Source organism: Cenococcum geophilum (genome assembly GCF_001692895.1).
Source record: "Cenococcum geophilum 1.58 unplaced genomic scaffold K441scaffold_7, whole genome shotgun sequence".
In the NCBI taxonomy this organism is placed as follows: domain Eukaryota; kingdom Fungi; phylum Ascomycota; class Dothideomycetes; order Gloniales; family Gloniaceae; genus Cenococcum; species Cenococcum geophilum.
The window spans coordinates 2,674,192-2,698,610 of NW_027137565.1; the positions used below are offsets into that span (position 1 = coordinate 2,674,192).

At 37.8% G+C, this 24,419-nt stretch overlaps 2 protein-coding genes across 2 annotated transcripts; both read right to left on the bottom strand.

Annotated features, from left to right (window-relative positions):
• Window positions 1-7,923: 7,923 nt before the first annotated feature.
• Window positions 7,924-8,798, bottom strand: K441DRAFT_320583 (uncharacterized protein). Its single transcript, XM_067641163.1, has 2 exons — window positions 8,682-8,798; window positions 7,924-8,508 (listed from the first exon to the last, which is right to left on the bottom strand). The coding sequence occupies exon 2, from the start codon at window positions 8,494-8,496 to the stop codon at window positions 8,116-8,118; it is 381 nt and encodes a 126-aa protein (XP_067507876.1). The 5' UTR covers window positions 8,497-8,508; window positions 8,682-8,798; the 3' UTR covers window positions 7,924-8,115.
• On the bottom strand, window positions 8,663-11,586 carry K441DRAFT_629418 (purine and uridine phosphorylase). Its single transcript, XM_067646228.1, has 2 exons — window positions 10,495-11,586; window positions 8,663-10,438 (listed from the first exon to the last, which is right to left on the bottom strand). Exons 1-2 carry the CDS (start codon window positions 11,468-11,470, stop codon window positions 8,928-8,930), a joined length of 2,487 nt encoding a protein of 828 aa, XP_067507877.1. The 5' UTR covers window positions 11,471-11,586; the 3' UTR covers window positions 8,663-8,927.
• Window positions 11,587-24,419: the final 12,833 nt, after the last annotated feature.

Below are 24,419 nucleotides of genomic sequence, written 5' to 3' on the forward strand. Positions count from 1 at the left end.
AACCGTAGCAATAAGTGCAATCTTAGCCTTCTTTAACTATTAGACGTCGCGTTCAGACACACAGAGGTCGTCTTTGGTTTCTTAACGCGTGTTATTAGCAAGCGCCTCGCGAGCTTGTAGGTCTTAGATAATATCGCAATCTTAAGTAGTACGCATCTCGGCTTATATAAGCTTTAGGTAGTAGTTCTATAGAAGGCGGTAGTATTTATCGGGTTCTCGTGCTACCATTTTTGCGAACATCTTAGCGTCTCATATTTTAATTTTAATAGGTAGTAGCCCTTCCACTTACTTGTCCGTAGTTGTGTAGTTAATAAAAGATAAGACATTATTGGTGTCTATCTCCTTAGGGGTTAAGGCTAGGGCTAATAAATCGAATTCTCCTGGGATTAATTGGCGTCGTAGGTTGAGTATAGGTATTAGATTGTTCTTTAGGTTTAATATAATGGCTAGTAAGAAATATTATCTTACTATTATAGGTTCCTTAAAAGTATAAAGTAAGGTAACTTATAGGCACGCTGCTTCTAGCAGCGCCTATAGTATTGCAGAGACGTAGAATTGGTTATAGGCTAGGTGTCGGTAGTAAAAAGGCGCAACGTAATGTCATGGGACGGGGCAGTGGCTACAAGACGTATGTATTTAAGGAGTCTATAAGACGTTACGCGATCGATCGTAAGGGTTAAGGGCGTAAGGAGGTGATATACCTACGCGTAGCTGACATAAGCTGTACGCGAGGTGTACGCGAGAGCACGGGGCTCTCCTATGGAGGCCCCTGCGGTGGGGTTCCGTGACACCTAGTTAGACTAAGGCTGGAGCTAAGCTTAAGATGGAAGCAAGCTTAGGATTAAAGAATCCAAGGGATTAAGAATTTGGAGTTTAAATAAAGACATCTATAAAGAAGAGGCAAGAGGCTTCTTTATAGATTAGAGAATCTGCAGCATAAATAGCAGTTAGATTAGGAGACAGATATATAAACCTAGAGGACTTACTAGGAGAATATAGTATTCGGCCTAAAGATCGGAAAATTAATACTAGAATTAAAAAGCAAGATAACTTTAAGGATCCACTTATAAGACGCGAAAAGAAAGAAACCATAGAGGAATTTAGAGTAAGAATTACCTTATAGCAAGAACAGAAACTAGACAAAAGATCTAGCACACTAGGTCGTATAAAAGACAGAGCACTAGTACAAAAAATCACTAATAGGCCTAGAGCAGGCATACTAAGAGCTAAGTAGCTTACTAAACTGGAATAAGAAGAGGATCTAGGGATCCTAACTAGGTTTAAAGAACAATATATAAAGGGCTATTATAATACAGTAATAAGAAGATACTTCCTAACGGATAAGCTATATATACTCCAGCAGCTATACTAAAAGTGGTATAGGCAACAACACAATAATAAGTAGGAAGATTTCTATATATAGTTGGATGAAAAAGTTGTCTAAAACCACCTAATTATAGAGAAAGCTATAAGTTATATTAAAGGAGCCTTAATTATAATATTAAAGGATCTAAAGGAGCGATTAGAGGACTAGAGAAGTAAAAGATAAATCTTAGTACCTGCGAATAAAGTTGTAACGCTTAGACTAGTACAAGAAAGGTTTAAACTTAAGGATAAAAACAAACCAAGAGTTAACCTAAAACACTAAGCACATTACATATTGGTATAGATAGCGTATGTAGATAATGCGTGTAATATATATAGAGCACTAAAAAATAAAAACCGGAAGTACTTAATAAGGATACACTGGTTATTAGATAAGGCGAAATATTAAAACGCTAGGTATATGTATAGTTGGCACCCTATAGAAGTTTAAGAATAAGGGGACTTAATACTTTAACCTAGAAGATTCCTTATAGAAGAATGCCTAGATGGACAATAGTGGTAGGAATGCCTAAAGAACACGTATCTATAGCATATTAAAGATAAAAAGCGAACTAAGTATTAGCTTAAGTTGGACTAAGTATAAATAGGATTAAGTAGTTAATAGTTAGGAAAAGTAGAGGCCTATAGGACTAGAGGGAACTAGTAGTAAAGCCTTAAACCCTTAAAGGAATTTAAGGACAACACCTAAATTTACGAGTTAAGTGGCAAGATTAACAGTTTAAAGCATTAATAAATAGTAGAGCAATAAGGAACCATATCTCACTAGTAGCAGTTAAAAGAATAGGGTTACTACATAGGCAAAAGGAGTGTCCTTACCTATTAGTGACGATTTTAGGAGATCTAATAACCTATAGAGGAGGGATTATTAACCTTAAAATAGGACCTATTTAGTTAACCATTAAAGGAAGATAAATTAAGATGTCTTTTAATGTATTACTATTAGGAAATAACAAGGCAGTACTAGGAATACCTTAGTTATAGAAATATAATCTAAAGATTAATTAGATTATAGGTTAGGTCGATATTAGGGATACTTAACGCCGCAAAATACAATAATAAACTAAATTAGTATAGTACTAAGTTAGAGCAATATATAAAGAGACTAAGCGAGGCTTAAGTTATATACCAAAAAGATATTATAAGTACAGTAAGAAACTATAGTTACTAAAGAGTAAAAAGCTGTTAAAGTATATAGTATGGGACTATAAAATAGAATTGGAACTAGGAACAAGTCTAAGGTTCTTTCTAATCTATAAGCTTACTAAAGAAGAAGGTAGAGCACTAAAAGAGTTTATCTAAGAAAACCTATAAAAGGGATATATTAGACTATCGCAATTATTAGCGGGTTATCTAGTACTGTTTATACTAAAGAAAAATAGTAAACTAAGACTATATATTAACTATAGATAGTTAAATAGCATCACCAGAAAGAATAGGTATCCTTTACCCTTAATTAGCGAAATCTAAGACAGGATAGGCAATGCGTAAATCTTTACGAAGATAGATCTAAGATAGGCGTACTATTAGATCCGGATTAAGGAAGGTAATAAATAAAAGGCAGCCTTTAGGTTAAAGGAAGGACTATATAAACCATTAGTTATGCAATTTAGGCTTATAAACGCACTAGCAACGTTCTAAAAGCGTATTAACAATATATTAAGAGAACACTTAAATTAATTTATTATAGTATATCTTAATATTATTATTATCTACTTAATAACTAAGGAAGAATACGGAGAACATATTAAATGGGTTTTAAAGAGACTATAAGAAGAACAGATACTAGTAGCAATTAAAAAATGCGAGTTCTTTACTAGAAAGACCAATTTCGTCGGATTTATTATTAAACTAGGCCAACTTAGTATAGATCTAAAGAAAATTAAGGCTATAGTAAATTAGTAGGAACTAAAGAACGTTACACAGTTAAGATCGTTTTTAAGATTTTATAATTACTATAAAAGGTTTATAGCACAATAGTTAAAGAACATTAAACTATTTACGCGATTAATAAAGAAAGAAGAAATATAGACATGGGGAAATAAACAGCGGAAATTATTTAAAGAAGTTAAAAGGTTGTTTACCTAGGAGCTAGTTCTTAAAATCTATTAACTAGGACTAGAGACGGTTATAGAAACGGATATATTAGACTTTATACTAAGGGCATACTTTATATAGAAACATTAAGATAGATAGCACCTAGTGGCGTACTATAGTCGGAAGATAACACCACTAGAGTTAAACTATAATATCTATAATAAGGAGTTATTAGGTATAATTACAGCACTAAAAAAATAAAGAGCATTCTTATAAGGTATAGAAAAACTATTTATAGTTAAGACGGACTATAAAAACCTAATAGGATTCCTAATAATAAAGGAACTTAACTAAAGATAGGTTAAATAGGCAGAGATACTTATAGAATACCATTTTAAGATTTAGTATACTAAGGGTACAGACAATATACGAGCAGATGCTTTAAGTTAAAAGGCTAAACTATAAAACAATAAAAAGCCATTAGGGGCTTTACTGCGAAAAGACATAAATAGATTAATTAGGTATAATTATCTAAAAATTATAATAACCTAGGAAGAACTAGAAAAAGTTTATAAGTTACTAGAAAGCTTTTAGGTACAGAGAATTCTAAAGGTATAACTAGAAGATCTATAAACAGATATATATAAAAATTAAGAAATAAAGTACATCCTAAGAAGCATAGCAGAGCATTTTATAAAAGATTTCTATAAGGGAATAACTTAAGGATATAACGGAGCTATAAGCTTAGTATTAAGACTCTAGGAGGAGTATATCATTAACGGAATCTAGGGCTTAGTATAAAAAGTTATAAAAGAATATCTAGATTACTAAAGGAATAAACTAACGAGGTATAAGCTATATAGAGGGCTATAACCTATTAAAATACTAGAAAGACTATAAGAGGTTATATTATAGGACTTTATTATTAAGTTACTAAAGTTAAAAGACCCTATTACCGGACAAGATTATAACGCAATCTTAGTAATAGTAGATAAGCTTATAAAGTGGGGATACTTTATAGCATATATAGAAGAAATATTAGTAAAAGATATTGCTAGAATCTATATTAAAGAAGTATTTATAAAATACAGAGCATTAAGCAAGATTATATTGGATAGAGATCCAAGATTTATAGCAGCATTTTAGGAGGTATTCTTAGCGGAATAAGGAGTTAGAGTAGTAACTTCTACTGTATATTATCCGCAGACAGACGGTTAAATAGAAAGATTAAATTAGACACTAGAATAATATCTAAGACACTATATTAATTATGCGCAGAATAATTAGGTATTACTATTACTAGTTATATAGTTTACATATAATATAATACCTTAAGAAGGAATAGGCATATTACTATTTAAGGCAAATTATAGATATAAGCTAAGGATATTATTATTACTATAATAAGTAAAGAAAATAAGTAGTACAGCTAAAGAAAGAATAAAGTCGTTAATAAATCTTTATATAAACCTTATAGAATTAATAAAGGGAGTATAAAAAAGAATAAAAAAATACTATAATATTAAGAGATCTAAGGGACCAGATCTTAAGGAGGGAGATAAAGTATAGCTACTATATAAAATTTTCAAGAGTTAATAACTAAGTAAGAAGTTAGACTATGTTAGACTAGAACCTTTTAAAATTATATAAAGGATTTCACCGGTTATATTTAAGTTAAACCTACTAGCTAAAATAAAAATTTACCCTATACAGCACATTATAATGCTAAAACCAGCATATAGGAATATTAAGCCACTAGTTTATAAAGCAGACACGTATAGAGAATAAGAAGAAGACAAATAGCAAGTTTTAAAGATCGTTAGTTATAAGGACATTAACAATAAAATATGGTATAAGGTTAAGTGGATAGGCTATAATAAGACTACCTAGGAACTACTAAATAATTTAAAGAATGCTATAGGAAAGGTATAGGAGTATTAGAAGAGATTAGGTTAGGCAGTATTAATAAAGAAGAATTACTAAAGAATGAATTACCTAAGGGGGACCTAAGAAGAGCAGTTACTAAACTACTTAGATCTATTTTCTTCTCGGCTAGAAGAGAATCCATTCTTTTATTACTAAGTTCCTATAGACCTTATTTTATAAGTTTCTACTCCTTAAAATAAACCTTCTTACAAACCTTCTTAAGACGGATTAACTAAGCGGATATAGTAAAACGAGAATTAAGAGCTCTTTACTAAGCTTTAGCAGCCTCTTATTTAGCATTATAAAAACGGCGCAGTTCTGCTAGAGTAATAGATAGTTTATTATCTAGCTATATAGCAGTAGATTAAATATAAGACCTTAAGATAAATTAATTAGGGAACCAGATAACTATTAAGAATAATAGGTTATATATATTTAGCATTAAAGATAAAGCGAACGTTATAAGACGAACGAATATTCGCTTTAGTGCACTCTAAATAAAAGAATGGTTACCGTAAGGATGGACTCGCTAATATAATATAAACTAACCCCTCTTTTAAACAGCGAGAATATAGAGACGGTATAATCTTACTAAGAGACAATATTACTGTAATAGTGCGAGCATGATAAACGGTTAAAGAAGAAGAAATTGCTTTAGGTATAATAAGTAACAATATTAACTAAATTAATTAGATGGATATTATACCTCTAGTAAATAACTTAGAGATATTTTAAATCTTTAAGAATAAAGATAAAGAGGAGGGAGATAGTATTACGGACGCTTTAAGTACAATATTATAACTACTTAGAGAGAAGTTGGAAGAAGCTAGTTAGTTAATTTAAGCATAGTCTAGGATAGAGCCGATAGAACTATATAACGAGGAATAGTAACTAAGGTTACGTAAGGTAATCTGCATAATTTATAGGATTTGTATAATCTGCGATAAAGTAGATAGAGTATACGTATATTACGTATAAGAAGGATTTTATAGGAGTACGGTTGTATATTTAAGGACCCTTAGTCCCTACCTAGATAGTTCCTTCCTTATAGTAATTCTTAGAATATAATTAGAGTTAATCTATTAGGCAACCACTCCACTAGTTATTATTACGTTGTTAACTACTATCTTTACATTTCCTATACACCTAGCCTATTAACGAGCCTATCGTAGTTCCTGCTATAAGGTTCCGTTATATTAGTTAGAAAGGGTATAACCTAGACCCTACTTAGTACCCTATATAGAACTTTATAGGTAGTCCCTATAAGCTTTAAAAACTCTATAGTTATTACCCTAATAAACCCAAACTTCTAAAGTACCTTAATAAGTAGATAGAGTGCTAGAATAGTAAAGATAATAAGCTGCCTATTAAGTATAAAGATAAGAATACCCTATAAATATAATACGGACGTATAAAGCCTAAGGGCAGGCTTTTTTAGAGGGGGGGGTAATGTTACGGCACTGGTGGAAACTAGTGGATTGTGGCTAATGGATATTAGTGGATTATGGCGGATAGTTATAGACAGTTTTATATAGTTCCAGACAGTTGCCGTCACGTAACTAGAGGATCGTATATAACGTCGAGCGGCGCCGCCCTCCGTCTCCTTTTCTTTCTCTAGCTTTAGATCCTCGTTTATAGACTACCAATCGTACAGGCTTGCGCGTCCCTCTTGCCGTGCTCGTGCCTCGATTGACTGAGTCGCTAACATAAGGTAGGGAATAAGAGACTTATTATAGGCTTCCTAGGGCGTATACGGTTTATTCGGTCGCCGTATACGGCTTATTAGTTGCCGTGTGCAGCTCATTTGGTCGTTAGGCTATATAAGTATTCGCATAAAAGGAAGGGGGGACGCTAGATATAGATGCCGTGGTTTAAGTAGTATTTTTAATATACAGACATGGCCAAGACTGGACGTAATGGTCGTTTTTAAAATTCTCCACGCTACCACCACGTCGCAGCGCCGGCACGCTGCTGTATATACGTCTCTACGTTTGCTTTAGTAGTCTATTAGCACGATCCTAATAGAACGCCAATAGCTGCATACTAGATTCCCGGGCTCCACCGCGTAAAGGTATAAAGGCCAATTTTTATAAAGCCCTCTATTAATTATTATAACTTTTTTTATCTTTAAGTTTCTATATATCTAAGAGGCCTACCTATAGCTAGCTAGCTATAGACTCTATTTTAGTTCCCACTCTAGGTTTTAATAAACTAGATTAATAAATTAGGACCCTATAGGTCTAAATCTAGTTATAGCTAAAAGCTGTATTATAAACCTCTAGCGGAAACCTATATATTATACTCTTATATAGCGAAGACTTTTCCCCCTAAATTCTTTCTTTAATTATATATAAAAAAGGTCTAAATATTAAGGTAATAGTAAAAGCCAGTCAGCCGCTCTCCCTACTAGTAGTAGCAATATAATATACTACTTTATATATATATTACCGTTATATATCGCTTATAATATACTTATATACTTTACTAGTTATATAATAGTGCTAGCTTTAAACTACGCTTAAATTATATTTCTTAGTAGAGTAGTCTAAAACACTAATAAGAAATTTTAAGACTAAGCTACCTAATTCTTAACCTATCACTCCCTCGCTTATAGTTAATTAAAAGTTATCCCTTTTAGTTCCCTAATCTAAAACCTCTTTTATATAGGAAATAGTTAAAATATTAAGCTTATTATCTATCTATATAAAGCCCTTTAAAAAGTATAGTATATAGAGCTAGAAATCTAAAAGTCTAAAAAGGGATAGTAAATTATATTAGGTCTAGACTAGTGGTTAGCTCTATATATAAATCTTCGAGTACCTCTTGTGATATAAGTCGCGAAGGATGATCGTCTCTAAAGACCTCCTTTTTCACTGCGACCACGTGCTCTAGTAGCTCCACCGCCTTCTTCACCTGTCCGTCTGCTTCGTATGCTCCTGCGAGCGCGTGCTGCGACGCCAGTCGAGAAGGGTGCTCTTCCGCCAGCACCTTTGCTTCCACTGCGACGATATGCTCCAGCAGATCCACCGCCTTCTTCACCTGTCCGTCTGCTTCGTATGCCACTGCGAGCGCGTGCTGCGACGCCAGTCGAGAAGGGTGCTCTTCCGCCAGCGCCTCGTGCACTGCGACCACGTGCTCCAGCAGCTCCATCGCCTTCTTCACCTGTCCGTCTGCTCGGTATGTCCCTGCGAGCTCGTGCTGCGACGCCAGTTGATCAGGGTGCTCTTCCACTAGCACCCTCGCTCTCACTGCGACGATATGCTCCAGCAGCTCCACCGCCTTCTTCACCTGTCCGTCTGCTCGGTATGCCACTGCGAGCTCACCGCCTTCTTCACCTGTCCGTCTGCTCGGTATGCCACTGCGAGCTCGTGCTGCGACGCCAGTCGAGAAGGGTGCTCTTCCGCCAGCCGCCTCTTGCACTGCGACCACGTGCTCCAGCAGCTCCACTGCCTTCTTCACCTGTCCGTCTGCTTGGTATGCTCCTGCGAGCGCGTGCTGCGACGCCAGTCGAGAAGGGTGCTCTTCCGCCAGCACCTTTGCTTCCACTGCGACGATATACTCTAGCAGCTCCACCGCCTTCTTTACTTGTCGTCCGCTCGGTATGCTCCTGCGAGCGCGTGCTGCGACGCCAGTCGAGAAGGGTGCTCTTCCGCCAGCACCTTTGCTTCCACTGCGACGATATGCTCTAGCAGCTCCATCGCCTTCTTCACCTGTCCGTCTGCTTCGTATGCCATCGCGAGCATGTGCTGCGACAGCAGCCGACCCGATTCCTTCTCATCAAGCCTACTCCTCCATTGGCAACACTCCTCAAGCCACTTCACTGCTTCTTGGATCCTGCCGTCAACCTGCAAGCACTGTCCCACTAACAAACACAACTCAGACCTCTCTTCAACATCACAATCCTCCTTGCCCCCGAGCAGTCGTAGTGCATGCGGCAGATACGCTCTCCACACTGCCCGATTCGCGTAGTCATTAGACGGGAAGATTTCCACGACATGTTGGATTGCTTTCTCTACCTCATCTGCTATATCGCCGTGCTGGCTGATCCAGACCCTAGTCGCCAGGTGCACGAGTCTGTGGATATCGTACCTGTCCTCGTCGTCACGTTTTACCAGGAAAGAGTAAGCACAGAGCGTGCCGATGGCGTCCTCCATCCGCTCTTCCGGCTGCACGCCCGGCAAGATGGAGCGCGGTATTGCTTTCCATTCGATGCAGGACATGAACGATAGAAGATCCGCCGCGACCGTATCGCGTGCGCGGATCTGGCTGAACGACACCACCCATGTCGTTGCCACTGCGTTCGCCGAGCCCTTGTATCGCGTGTCGTCGCGGAACTCCCTACTCATGAGGCCGATAATGTCATGCTCCGTGTTCCGCAGCAGCCGCAAGTACTTCGCAATAGACATCCTGTTCATGTTTAGGTAGGCGGCTGCCTGCGCAATTGCCAAAGGCAGGCATGCCAGCTCGTCTAGCAGCTCGGTCGTGGCCGCATCGTCGCGGACAAGGTCCTTCCTGATCAGCGACTTCTCTAGGAAGCTGACGGCGTCTTGTCGATTCATCGCCCCTAGCTCGATCACGTCGCCGCGTGTCAGCGACACCGCCACCTCCAGTGTGCGCGTGGTGAACACGACCACGCCCTCCTCGCTCTCTGGCAGGTAGTCGACGATGCCCTTCGACTGCCCGGTGCCGAAGAGAATCTCCGCGTCGTCGGCGTTATCAACTACTAACAGCCACCGTCCCGCCCGAGCCGCACTCAAGTGCTGCCTTACTAGCTCTTTCGCGTCCTCTTCCCCGCCTGCCGCCTGGGGTATGTGCAGCGCTCTTGCGATATCCGCGCATGCCTGCTCAAAGCTCTCCATGCTCAGTGTGGGCGCCCAGAAGATGGAGAATTCCGGCCAGGTCTCTTTTACCGTGTAGGCAAACTGCAGCACAATCTGCGTCTTACCGGTTCCACCGAGCCCGACGACAGACATCCTCTGACACTCCTGATTCACTATTAACTTCCGCTTTAGCACATTAAGCTCGGCCCTTCTTCCGACGAAATATCGATTCCTGGGGAACGGAATGTAGTAGGTGGATGTAGTTACACGGTCTGCCACGGCATTAGTGCTAACATACTATTCAATACAAGACGACTGCTACACTAACTGCTTGAGCCTCTGATTGTTTCTTCCACCGTGCAGGTCTTCGCCACATCTGCTGGCGGTATCACCGACAGCACTTCCTTCGCGCATGCCGCCGCCATCCCTGCCGCGTACGCCTGCCACCTCTTGTTCTTGTGCGAGTCGGCGTAGTCGCAGATGCCGCGGATTACGAGGCAGGGGAAGCTGTTCATCAGACCCGCTGCCTCCATCTCGAAGCACAGAATGCCGCCAAGCTCCCTGCTCACCCTATCGCGCGTGCGACCATCCCTTATCACCTGGTTCCCCGATGCAATCGTCCCGTAGTGCACTACCACCTCCTCTTCGCTTTCGCGCGGTTGCCGAGCCTCTTGTCTGTCCGTGTTGCACAGGTTGCACGTCTGCCCTCCCTCGTGGTCGTAAGTTGCCTCGAAGAGAACATCAGGCCCCGTCTTGTCGTGCTGGAACTTGGGAATGCGGTCGAGCTTGGAGACGTGTTTAGAGAGCTTGCTTCTGCCTCGGAGCTCGTTCGCCCGCACTCTGGCCACCGCTCCGAGCAGCATCTGCGGCGGAGAGTTCAGCGACCCCGTCCGCTCAAAGCCGCTTGGCGTGGCCTTCCCGAGGTCGTATTGAACGACGCCGCCAAAGGTCTGGTGTGGTTGGCTGACCACCACGTCCCCGAGTCGGATGTCCACCTCTGCGCTTGGAACGCCTCCTCCGATACCGACCATCAGCCCGAACCGGATCCCCTTGAACGTCGCCCTCATCTGTGTCGCCACGGCCGCCGCGGGGTTGTTGCCGATCCGGCCGGCTGGCAGGCACACAAGCACGACGTTGTGTCCTGCAACCGAACCCAGAGAGTATAGATTCTCGTCGTGGTCGCTGATGTCGCGCTCAAGGTCCTCGTGCTCTTCGTCGAGCATCTCCTGCGCCGCAGCCAGCTCGACCGGCAGGGCGCATACCCATCCTATCGTGTATTCCTCGCGCCGCAGTCGGCGCGACATTCGGAGTCGTTACGGTGGAAGTAAGGGGGCGGAGGGGTTGTCCTGGAGAAATGCTCGCGGAGAGGGTGAAGCGGTGTTCTGACGGCCCTGGCAACGACGTTTGCTGCCACTCAGCCTGCATTGTGGCCGGCTGCCTGCTGGCAGCTATCATGGACTGAGGTGTGATCGTCTCAGCGAGGCACAGCCGCAAGCGCTAGCCAGAGGTGGGATTGGCGCGAGCGGCCCGCCATTGGCCCGCCAGGCGGGGCACAGTCAGCAGCGGGCGGCCTGAGCTTCGCGTTATCTCGGTACCAGACCATCATACCGGGGTTTTGCCGCGCACTAAGCCGTTTTGAGCAAAACCTTCGTATGGTGGTCTAGTAAACGGTTCGAATTTTATATAGGCGCGCGTCGTCTCTTATATGACTCACCTGTGATGCGGGCAACTCAGGGTTTCTTTTGGGATTTTCTGGAGTCTTTTTAGTTGGTTATGTCGTTTGGGCTTGATGCAGCGAGTGCTCCCTGGTTCTCTGTAAGGGATCTTTTGGCACCTCCTTATCCCTTCGTGTGGCAAAAGTCACTTTTCGTATTGGGCGCTTTTGGCGCTTTTGCTTGGGTTAGCATGCTACAGGCACCCCAGCTAGCGCAATTTTATTAGCAAGCCCCACTAAAACACCTTAACATCATAATGCTAACGAAATACTATAAAAGGCAACCCCAAAAACACCGACCACAGATTTTATTTAAGGAAGTTAAGTAAAAAGTTATAATACATAACGTTACAGTTATACGTTCTTACCATTCTTCCATTAACTAGCTACTAATTATATAGGAAAATCCTCCATTAGAGTCTTCCCCTAAACTTCTACCATATATACGCTTTATACGCGTTCCTAACATTAATAAGAATAAACTAGTGGAGGATTAGCTTAAGGTTATAATAAAGGACGTATTATATACATTAAATAAGATGCGTAAGATGCTACAGGTAGTTAAACGGTTTAATTAGCGATTTGTAACGGAACCTTGTAGTAAGAACTACGGTGGGCTCGTTATTAGGCTAGGTATATAGGAAATGCAGTATAGAAGTCGACACAATAATAATAACTAGTGGAGTAGTTGCCTAACAGATTAACTTTAATTGTATTCTAAGAATTACTATAAGGAAGGAACTATCTAGGTAGGGATTAAGGGTCCTTAAATATATAACCGTACTCCTATAAAATCCTTCTTATATATAATATACGTGTGCTCTATATACTCTGTTACGGATTATATAGATTCTATAGATTATATAGATTACTCTACGTAACCTTAGTTACCATTCTTTGTTATATAGCTCTATCGGCTCTATCTTAGACCGTGCTCTTATTAACCAACTAGCTTCTTCTAACTCTTCTCTAAGTAGTTATAATATTGTACTTAAAGCGTCCGTAATACCATCTCCCTTCTCTTTATCTTTATTCTTAAAGATTTAAAATATCTCTAAGTTGTTTACTAGAGGTATAATATCCGTCTAATTAATTTGGTTAATATTATTACTTATTATACCTAAAGCAATTTCTTCTTCTTTAACCGTCCATCGTGCTCGCACTATTGCTGCAATATTATCTCTTAGTGAGATTATACTGTCTCCATATTCTTACTATTTAAAAAAGGGGTTAGTTTATATTACGTTGGCGAACCTATCTTCACAACAACTATCCTCTTACTTAGAGTATACTAAAGTAAATATTCGTTTATCCTATAACGTTTGCTCTATCTCTAATACTAAATATATACGGCCTATTACTCTTAATAGCCGTCTAGTTCCCTAGTTAATTTATCTTAGGGTCTTATATTTAATCTACTGCTATATAGCTAGATAATAAACTGTCTATTACTCTAGCGGAACTATGCCGTTCTTATAATGCTAAATAAGAAGCTGCTAATGCTTAATAATAGGCTCTTAAATCTCGTCTTACGGCGTCTGCTTAGCTAATTCGTTTTAAGAAGGTTCGTAAGAAGGTTTATTCTAAGGAATAGAAACTTATAAAATAAAGTTTATAGGAACTTAGCAATAAAAGAACGGATTCTCCTCTAATAGAGAAGGAAACAGACTTAAGTACTTTAGTAGCTGCTCTTCTTAGGTCCCCCTTAGGTAACTTATTCTTTAGTAATCCTTCTTTATTAATACTGCCTAACCTAATCTCCTCTAATACTCTTATACCTTTCCTATAGCGTTCTTTAAATTCTCTAGTAGTTCCTAGGTAGTCTTAGTATAGCCTATCCACTTAACCTTATACTATATTTTATTGTTAATGTCCTTATAACTAACGATTCTTAAAACTTGCTATTTATCTTCTTCCTATCCTCTATATGTGTCTACTTCGTAAACTAGTAACTTAATATTCCTATATACTGGCTCTAGCATTACGATATACTATATAGGGTAGATTTTTATTCTGGCTAGTAGGTTTAACTTAAATATAACTAGTGAAATTCTCTACGTAATTTTAAAAGGTCCTAGTCTAACATAGTTTAACTTCTTACTTAGTCGTTAACTCTTAAAATTTTTATATAGTAGCTATACTTTATCTCCCTCCTTAAGATCTGGTCCCTTAGATCTCTTAGCGTTATAATACCTTTTTATTCTCTCTTATACTTTCTTTACTAATTCTATAAGGTCTATATAAAGATTTATTAATATCTTTATTCTTTCTTTAGCTATGCTACTTATTTTCTTCGCTTACTATAGTAATAACAATATTCTTAGCTTATATCCGTAATTTGCCTTAAATAGTAACGTGCCTATTCCTTCTTAAGGTGTTATATTGTATAAAAACTACGTAACTAGTAATAGCGATACCTAATTATTTTATGCATAATTAATATAATACCTTAAATACTATTCTAACGTCTAATTTAATCTTTCCGTTTAACCGTCTATCTGCGGATAATATATAATAGAAGTTGCTACTTAAACTCTTTACTCCGCTAAGAATACTTCTTAGAATACTATTATAAATCTTAGATCCCTATCCGATATAATCTTACTTAGTGCTCTATATCTTACGAACACTTCTTTAATATAGATTCTAGCAATATCTTCCGCTAAGATTTCTTCTGTGCATACTATAAAGTATCCCCACTTTATAAGCTTATCTACTATTACTAAGATTATATTATAATCTTGTCCGGTAATAGAATCTCTTAACTTTAGTAACTTAATAATAAAGTCCTATAATATAACCTCCTATGGCCTTTCTAGTGTTTTAATAGGTTATAACCCTCTATATAGTTTATACCTTATTAATTTATTCCTTTAGTAATCTAGACACTCTCTAGTAACCCTTCTAGCTATCCTTTAGATTCCATTAATAATATACTCCTCTTAGAGTCTTAATACTAAGCCTATAGCTCTATTATGTCCTTAAGTTAGTCCCTTATAGAAGTCCTCTATAAACTACTCTACTATACTTCTTAGGATATACTTTACTTCTTAATTTTCGTATATATCCATCTATAGATCTTCTAGCTATACTTCTAAAATCCTTTATACCTAAAAGCTTTCTAGTAACTTATAAACTCTATCTAGTTCTTCTTAAGTTACTATAATCTTTAAATAATTATACCTAATTAATCCATCTATATCTTTTTATAGTAGAGCCCCTAATAGCTTTCTATTACTTTATAGTTTAGCCTTATAACTTAGAGCATCTACTCGCGTATTATCTATACCCTTAGTATACTAAATCTTAAAATAGTATTCTATAAGCATCTCTGCCTATCTAACCTATCTTTAGTTAAGTTCCTTTGTTGTTAAAAATCCTATTAGGTTCTTATAATCCGTCTTAACTATAAATAGTTTTTCTATACCTTGCAAGAATGCTCTTTATTCCTTTAATGCTATAACTATACCTAACAACTCCTTATTATAGATATTATAGTTTAACTCTAGTAGTATTATCTTCCAATTATAATATGCTACTGGGTGCTATTTATCCTAATATCTTTATATAAAGTATGCCCCTAATATATAGTCTAATGCATCTGTTTCTATAACCGTCTCTAGTCCTAGTTAATAGATCTTAAAAACTAGCTCCTGGGTAAACAACTCCTTAACTTTCTTAAAGAGTTCTTTTTATTTTTCTCCCTATACCTATAGTTCTTCTTTTTTTATTAATCGCGTAAACGGCTTAATATCCTTTAACTATTATACTATAAACCTTCTATAGTAATTGCAAAACCCTAGGAACGATCTTAACTATATAACGTTCTCCAGTTCTTGCCAATTTCTTTAGATCTATACTAAGTTAGCCTAGTTTAATGATAAATCTAATAAAATTGGTCTTCCTAGTAAAGAACTCGCATTTCTTAATTACTACTAGCATCTGTTCTTCTTATAGTCTCTTTAAAACCCATTTAACATATTCCCCGTATTCTTCCTTAGTTATTAAGTAGATAATAATATCGTTAAGATATACTATAATAAATTCATCTAAGTATTCCCCTAATATATTGTTAATACGCTTCTAGAATATTACTAGTGCGTTTATAAGCCCGAATTATATAACTAATGGCTTATATAGTCCTTTCTTTAACCTAAAGGCTGCCTTCTACTTATCGCCTTCCTTAATTCTGATCTAATGGTACGCCTATCTTAGATCTATCTTTATAAAGATTTACGCGTTACCTATTCTGTTTTAGATTTCGCTAATTAAGGGTAAAAAATACCTATCCTTCCTAGTGATGCTATTTAACTGTTTATAGTTAATATACAGTCTTAATTTACTATTCTTCTTTAGTATAAATAGTACTGGATAACCCGCTAATGACTATAATGGTTTAATATATCCCTTCCGTAAGTTTTCTTGGATAAACTCTTTTAGTGCTCTACCTTCCTCTTTGGTAAGCTTATAGATTAGAAAAAACTTTAGACTTATTCCTGGTTCTAACTCTATCTTATAGTCCTATGCTATATACTCTAACAGCTTTTTACTCTTTAGTAACCATAGTTTCTTACTATACTTATGGTATCTCTTTGGTATATAACTTAGTCCTTTTTCTGTTTCTTTGTAGGTTACTTCTACTTAGTACTATACTAACTTAGCTTATTATTGCTGCTTATAGCGTTAAGTATCCCTAATATTAACTTGCCCTGTAATCTAATTGATCCTTGTCACGGAGTAAGTATAAGCGGTGATAATATGTAGCAAAGTAGATACTATTAAGCTATATACATGAACTGTGTGATAAGGTCAAGACGTTGCGTAAGGAGAGAAGGCAGGGAAACGGGAAGAAAGGGTATATATCGTTAGCTTGGTTGCTTNGTCAACACGTGCACGGAGCAGAATAGGATTCAGGTGGTGGTCCTGGCAGAACTTGGCAGGATTCGGTGGAACTTGGCNGAATATGGCAGAATATGGCAGATTGCCGTCAGATTGCCGCAAATTGCCGTCTCGTGGTCAGTCTCTAGTTGCTGAGTCGGTGGAAACAGGTGGACGTGTATAAGGTGTCACGGGGGTGTCCCGTGACAATCCTTAGATTATATTCCTATAACTAAGGTATGCCTAATACTACCTTATCCCGTCCTAATGGTAGGATATTAAAAGACATCTTAATTTGTCTCCCTTTAATAGTTATTTAAATAGGTCCTATTTTAAGATTAATAATCCCTCCTCTATAGGCTATTAGATCTCCTAAAATTATAACTAATAGGTAAAGTTGCTCCTTCTATCTATAAGGTAGCCCTATTCTCTTAACTGCTGCTAGTAAAATATAGTTCCGCGTTACTCTACTATCTATTAGCGCTTTAAACTATTAATCTTACTATTTAACTCGTAAATTTAGGTATTATTTTTAAATTCCTTTAAGGGTCTAAGGCTCTACTACTGGCTCCCTTTAGTCCTATAGGCCTCTACTTTTCCTAACTGTTGGCTGCTTAATCCCTGTGTACTTAGCTCACTCTTTAGCTAATGCCTAGTTCGCTTCTTTTCTTTAATATGCTATAGATATGTGTTTTCTAGGCATTCCCACTACTATTATCCGTCTAAGTATTCTTCTATAAGGAATCTTCCTAATTAAAGTACTAAGCTTCCTTCCTCCTAAACCTCTGCTAGATGCTATTTATATATATATTTAGCATTCCTGTACTGTCGCTCGTCTATCATCCAGTATATTTTTATAAGGTATTTCCGATTCTTTTCTTTTGGATTCTTATGCATCTTGTATATATTATCCATGCACGCAATCTATAACAGCGTGTGGTGTGCTAGGTGCTTTAGGTTAACTTTTGGCTCATCCTCGTCCCTAAGTTTAAACCTTTGTCGCGCTAATCTAAACATTGCGACTTTATTTATAGGTATTAAGATGCGTCTCTTGCTTCTCTAGTCCTCTAATTATTCCTCTAGATCCTTTAACGTTATAATTAAGGCTCCTTTAATATATGTTATAGCCTTTTCTATAATTAGGTGGTCTTAGATAACTTTTTTTATCTAGCTATATATAAAAATCTTCCCACTTATTATTGTGCCTCTGCCTATACCACTTTTAGTATAGCTGCTAGAGTGTATACGGCTTATCTATAAGGAAGTATCTTCTCATTGCTATATTATAACAGCCCTTTATATATCATTCTTCGAACCTAGTTAGGATTTCTAAATCCTCTTTATCTTCTAGTTTAGTAAGCTACTTAGCTTTTAGTATGCCTGCCCTAGGCCTATTAGTAATTCTTTATACTAGTGCTCTGTCCTTTATACGTCCTAATATACTAGATCTCTTATCTAGTTTCTGTTCTTACTATACAATAATTCTTTGTCTAAATTCTTCTATGGTTTCTTTTGGTTTGTGCCTTACGCTTTAATCCTTAAAGCTCTTTTACTTCTTAATCTTTATATTAATTTTTCGATCTTTAGTATAAACGCCGTATTCTACTAGTAAGTCTTCTGGGTCTATATATCTGTCTCCTAGTCTAGTTACTATTTATGCCGCAGATTCTCTAATCTATAAAGAAGCTCCTTACCTCTTATTTATGGGTATCCTAATTCGCATTCCAAATTCTTAGTCCCTTTAAATCCTTAATCCTAAGCTTACTCCTATCTTGAGCTTAGCTCCTGCCTTAGTCTAACTAGGCTTACTTAGTGTTCTTATCTCGTCTTAAGAGTCTTAAATCTTACTTATCTCGTCTTAAGAATCTTATATCTGTGGGAACTTCCGTCCCGAGCTCATTTATATATTACTAAACTAAGCCGCTACTCTGCTCCATCGGTTATCGTCTATTGTAGGTCCTTAAGCTTACCTTATCTTGTCTTGAAATGTTTCGCCTATGTCGAATTTATCATCCTCAATGTCCGATCTGCGAACTAGTTCGTTGGTTCCTCTATATCCTATAGGTTGTGGCTCCTATGGCCAATAGCTTACGCTGTACTTAGCGTCCTTATGAATTCGGTATGTGTTGTTGTAACAGAACGTAAAACTTCTAATTAAATATTCTTTTGTTTTTCGCAGCATATTATCGTCCCTCTATACGTATATATTGTCTGCTAGTCTTATACCCTTTACCGCGTAGTGACTCTGCCCACTTCTATAGTCTCTAGTATAATAACCCTATTTTCCGCAATTTATATAAGCTCCTTCTTTAAACCATCTTTCTTACTATAGAGTCCGCCTAAATATCTTCTACTGCTAAGATCCCTGATTTAGCCTCTGCTCCTTAGACTCTTAATTACTTAATCCTTATCCTTTAGGTTTCTATAGTTTCTTACTCCGTCTTTTATAGGCTTCTTTAGTACTACTTAGGTCTATTGGCTCTGCGCCGTACTATAGTTTCTAACTTGGCTTCTATCGTTACGTGCTTTACGCCTTATATAACTATAGAACTCTATTTTAACCTTTCTTAGCCTGTTCCCTTTAGTAGATCTAATTATTAATCTTAATTACCTAATCTATTAGTTTTCTTAGGGTGTCTACATCTTCTATTAGGATAATCGCGTCCTAGACTTTAGCCTTAAGTCCCTATTTATACTATGCCATAAGCGCCCTATTATTCCACTTTACTTGCGTCGCTAACGTCTGGAATTGCGTTATATACTTAATTACTAAGGTTTATTATATTAGGTTTTGGAGCTTTCTCTCTACCGTGGTTATTACCTTTAGGTCTCCAAACATCTATATAAGTCGCTCTATAAATCTGTTCTAGCTTAAGAATATAAACCGTATCTCTTAGTTAGTGGTTGTTATACTATTCGCTTATATCTCTATAAGGTAAGGCTTAAACTACTTAAGTGCCCTTCCTATTAAGAACAGTCCTACATATGCTATTTAATCTATAGGTATTGCTAGCTTTGCTCCTTCCTGTGCTACCTTAAAGTATATTTATATAAGGAATCCTTTAAGCTTCAATTTCTCTCCTAAGTATCTTTTAATTAATAGTAACTTAACCTTTACTGCGCCTATCCCGTTAATCCTATTTTCTAGCGTTATATTGTTTTCTATTAACTAGTTAACTATCTCTTATAATTGTCCAACCGTTATAGGTTGCTGTAAGTTAGTGTTTACTATACTAGTATCGTTACCTAATCTTAAAGTAGTTGCTGCCGTTAATGGCGTCGTGGTGGCTGCTTTTGGTGGCATTTTATTTAACTCTTTATACTAATACCGTAACTAGGTAGTGATTGTATAACAGAACCTTATAGCAAGAACTACGGTGGGCTCGTTATTGGGTTAGGTGTATAGGAAATGCAGTATAGAAGTTAACACAATAATAATAACTAGTAGAGTAGTTGCCCAACAGATTAACTCTAATTGTATTCTAAGAATTACTATAAGGAAGGAACTATCTAGGTAGGGACTAAGGGTCCTTAAATACATAACCGTACTCCTATAAAATCCTTCTTGTACGTAATATACGTGTGCTCTATATACTCTGTTACGGATCACATAGATCCTATAGATCATACGGATCACCCCACGTGACCTTGGTTACCATTCTTTGTTACATAGCTCTATCGGCTCCATCCTAGACTGTGCTCTTATTAACTAACTAGCTTCTTTCGACTTTTCTCTAAGTAGTCGTAATATCGTACTTAAAGCGTCCGTAACACGATTATTTAGTATAGAGGATTAATTAAAGGCAGTAGAGGAGGGCTTAAAGGAGGCTAAGAAAGTTACTACCGTAAAGGCTTAATTAGCTTTAAGGTCTTAATATTGGACGTATAAGGAAGTAGAGGATTAAAAATAGTTACCTAGTCATTACCTGCTAAATAAAAGCTATTAAAGCACTAAAGGCATAGAGGAAGCCTATAAACCTCGCATTTATATACTATTCGCCGTATTTATATTATAAGCTTCCTAGCCTCCTTCTATCTATATATCTAGTATCTTAGTAAGCCCTTATAGCCTTACTTCTTTATAAAACCTTTAATAGAGCGGTGAGTTCGCGTACACTGTTAAATCGTAGGTAGTAGGGTTTTAGCAGTAACGTAGGTACTTCTTTAATTTATTTTAATATTTTTATAACTAGACCTAGTACCAGGTTAATATTACCTAGGCTTTTATAGGACTAGATAAAGACGACGCTTAGTATCTTATTTAGTTAACCCTATCTTCTAACTGCTTATAATAATAAGGTTCCATACTAATTATATATAGAAGCGGCGGTGGGTATAAAGAAATAGCTTGCTTAACATCTGGAAGATATTCTTGCTGATAATATAGGCGTTAATTACAGCTATATTAAGCGCCTAAAAGAATAAGGGCATCTAGGTACGTATAGTAGTAATCTAGGTAGTATAGTAGCTTCGAAGTTAATTATAGATATTAACGCCGCCTATCTAGTTATTATAGTTAATAGAGAGTCTAGAAAGCGTTAACTTCTTAATTAGATTATTACCCTAAACGTTAGCCACTAGCTTTTTAAGGAAGGAATTATATACTCGCGGCCAACATCAGTCAACTTCATTAATATCCTCACTGCTATATAAGTGAGCTGTCGTTAAAAACCGTATTAAATTCTTATCCTGCTATACAATTAAAAGCACTAAATTAACTACGCTAACAACTATTCCCGTAATAAAGTTAAATGGTAGTTTTACCTTTCTTTTATTAGCCCTTTTATATACCTTTAAATAGTCCTTTAAATTTAATCGAGCCGTCCTAGCTATAGTAACCCTAAGCCGTTAAAGCACCTAAAGCAACGGAATATTAGTGAAGTAGTTATCCAAAAATAGGCAGAATTAATAGGTCTAGAGAGGAAGCTATTAGGTAAGGACGCATTCGGAGGTCTTTGAGAGGACGATATTTTAGTAATCCGTTTAAGAAGGAAGCCTAAAAAAGTAACCAGGTAATGTAAATATAAAGCTATAGTAATATCCATATTAATAAAGACTTATTATCTTATAGCCTTTAGGTATTAGCTTACTAGGTAATTTAATTATAGCCATAGATTGTCTAGTAAACCTCACTATTATTTTATTAAAGCTAACTATAGATCTAGGTATAACGTACTTTCTAAACGCCTTGCCTAAAGATATTATTAACGGCTTAATCTTCTTAAATATATGATATTTAACGCCTTTTAGTGGAGGCGGTGATATATAAAAGAAGCGCTTAAGTTACTTCTATCTTTTTTAGCCTATAAATAAGCTGATTAAGTGTCTAGGATATTTAGGATCTATAGCCTAAAGGTCTTGCACTTAAGGAACTTTAAAGACGCCTATATAGATAACAAATCCTACCTAAATTATTAACTCGCCCGTAGAGGTCTCCTTCTATACCTATAATTATTTACCAGCATACCGTCTTAATTAGTAATATCCGCTAGCGTTTTAAGAGGCTATATAGAGGTTTATGCTAATTGCGAGCTTCTTAAATACGCTAATACTAAAGAACAGTAGAAATACTTGAATTAGTAGGTCCTACTCAGATCTATATTTACTGGATACTATACTAACCTAATCTGCTACCGTACAGTAAGCAGAGCGCTTATTATCCTTATCTTAAGCAGAAGATTTATTAGATTAGGCGCCCGTACTAAAGCCGTAGATAGGCTTACTAGCACGCTAAGTAGTAAATATTAACTCCTTTAGAAGGTTAATAACTTTAAGATCTAGTTTAGGAATAGTAGCTATAGGCTCCCACGTAGTAGGTACGGTAGGGAAGCCTATTCTTAAAACTTCTTTAGCTAATAGCTCTAGTAATTTAGTCTTATCTACCTTATCTACCTCATCCTTAGCAGTCTTACCGCGGGCCTTAAAAACAGCCTTTAATTCGTCTTCCTTAATACCCTCTTTCTAGCTAGTCGGCCGAACCTCTTCCTAAATATCCTTACTTAGCAAAGCCTCTAGAGGCTGTACAGCTACTACTACTAAGCTATTATGTATATACTACGTTACCTAAAAAGATTGTAAATAAGACTCTTATGCTTAAGGTGCTTTTAGAGGCCTTAGAGCTTTTAAAGCTTTTTAAGCCTTTAAAGGCTTTAGAGCTAAAGACGCACGACGTTTATTAGGAAATTTTTTTTTAGGCACGTTGTTGCAAACGAAAATCGGGGTCTGCAAAACCTGCGTAAGTCGCAATTTTGGCAATTTGCGGCGATTTGTAGCAATTTGCTACAAACACATAGGCTACCTATACACGCGCCTGCCCTATCTATGTGTTCGTAGCAAATTGCTACAAATTGCCGCAAATGCTAAAATTGCGACTTACGCCTGCAGGTTTTGCAGACCCCAATTTTCACTTGTAATAACATGCCCAAAAAAAAAATCCTAATGCAGAGGCTTTGTACGAGGCTCTATATAAAGCTCTGTACAAGGCTTTATATAAAGCTCTATATAAAGCTCTATACAAAGCTCTATATAAAGCTCTACGCGAAGCTCTATATAAAGCTTTATACGAGGCTCTATATAAGGCTTTATATAAAGCTTTATATATAGAGGCTTTATATAAGGCTCTATATAGGGCTCTATACGAAGCTCTATACAAAGCTCTATATAAAGCTCTATACAAAGCTCTATATAAGGCTCTGCGCGAAGCTCTATATATAAAGGCTCTATATAAAGCTTTATATAAAACCTTTATGTATGCGCGCGATACACTACTATTAGGTCCCCGCTATATTCCCGATAGCCTCTATACGTACCTCTGCCAAGTATACCCCCTATATACACCTAGGTAGCCACCTTATTTTTTACCCTTCCTTATATCCTCCCTACCTAGGAAGACACCAGAACGACAGCTAGCAGACGACCGTCGCTAGAGCTAGACGACCGTCGCCGGAGCTAGACAACCGTCGCTAGAGCTAGATAACCGTTAGAGCTAGACAACCGTCGTCAGAGCTAGACGACCGTCGCCAGAGCCAGATGACCGTCGCCAGAGCTGGACGACCGTTATTAGAGCTGGACGACCGTCACCGGAGCCAGATGACCGTCGCTAGAGCTAGACGACCGTTAGAGCCAAATAACCGTCGTTAGAGCTAGACAACCGTTGTTAGAGCTAGACAACCGTCGCCGGAGCTAGATAACCGTCGCTAGAGCTAGACGACCGTCGTCAGAGCTAGACGACCGTCGCTGGAGCCAGATAACCGTCGCTAGAGCTAGACGACCGTTAGAGCCAGACGACCGTTGTTAGAGCTAGACAACCGTCGTCAGAGCTAAACGACCGTCACCGGAGCCAGATAACCGTCGCCAGAGCTGGACGACCGTCGTTAGAGCTGGACAACCGTCGCCGGAGCCAGATAACCGTCGCCAGAGCTGGACAACCGTCGTCAGAGCTGGACGACCGTCGTTAGAGCTGGATGACCGTCGCCGGAGCCAGATGACCGTCGCTAGAGCTAGACGACCGTCGTCATCGCCACATGACCGTCGCCAGAGCCACACGACAACCGTTCGAACGACCAGCCAGCGAACACGATAAACAATTTAATCGATCGATCGAATCAAGGTAATATAGACAGGTAGGCATAGACAGGTAGGTATAGACGGGTAGGTATAGA

What these genes read in the sequence shown, in the direction of transcription:
- K441DRAFT_320583 (XM_067641163.1), bottom strand. Translation starts at nt 8,496, where the DNA reads ATGGAGCTGCTGGAGCACGTGGTCGCAGTGCACGAGGCGCTGGCGGAA.
- K441DRAFT_629418 (XM_067646228.1), bottom strand. Translation starts at nt 11,470, where the DNA reads ATGTCGCGCCGACTGCGGCGCGAGGAATACACGATAGGATGGGTATGC. An exon ending in AACAATCAGAGGCTCAAGCA is followed by an intron (nt 10,439 to 10,494) that starts GTTAGTGTAGCA and finishes ATGCCGTGGCAG; the next exon opens with ACCGTGTAACTACATCCACC.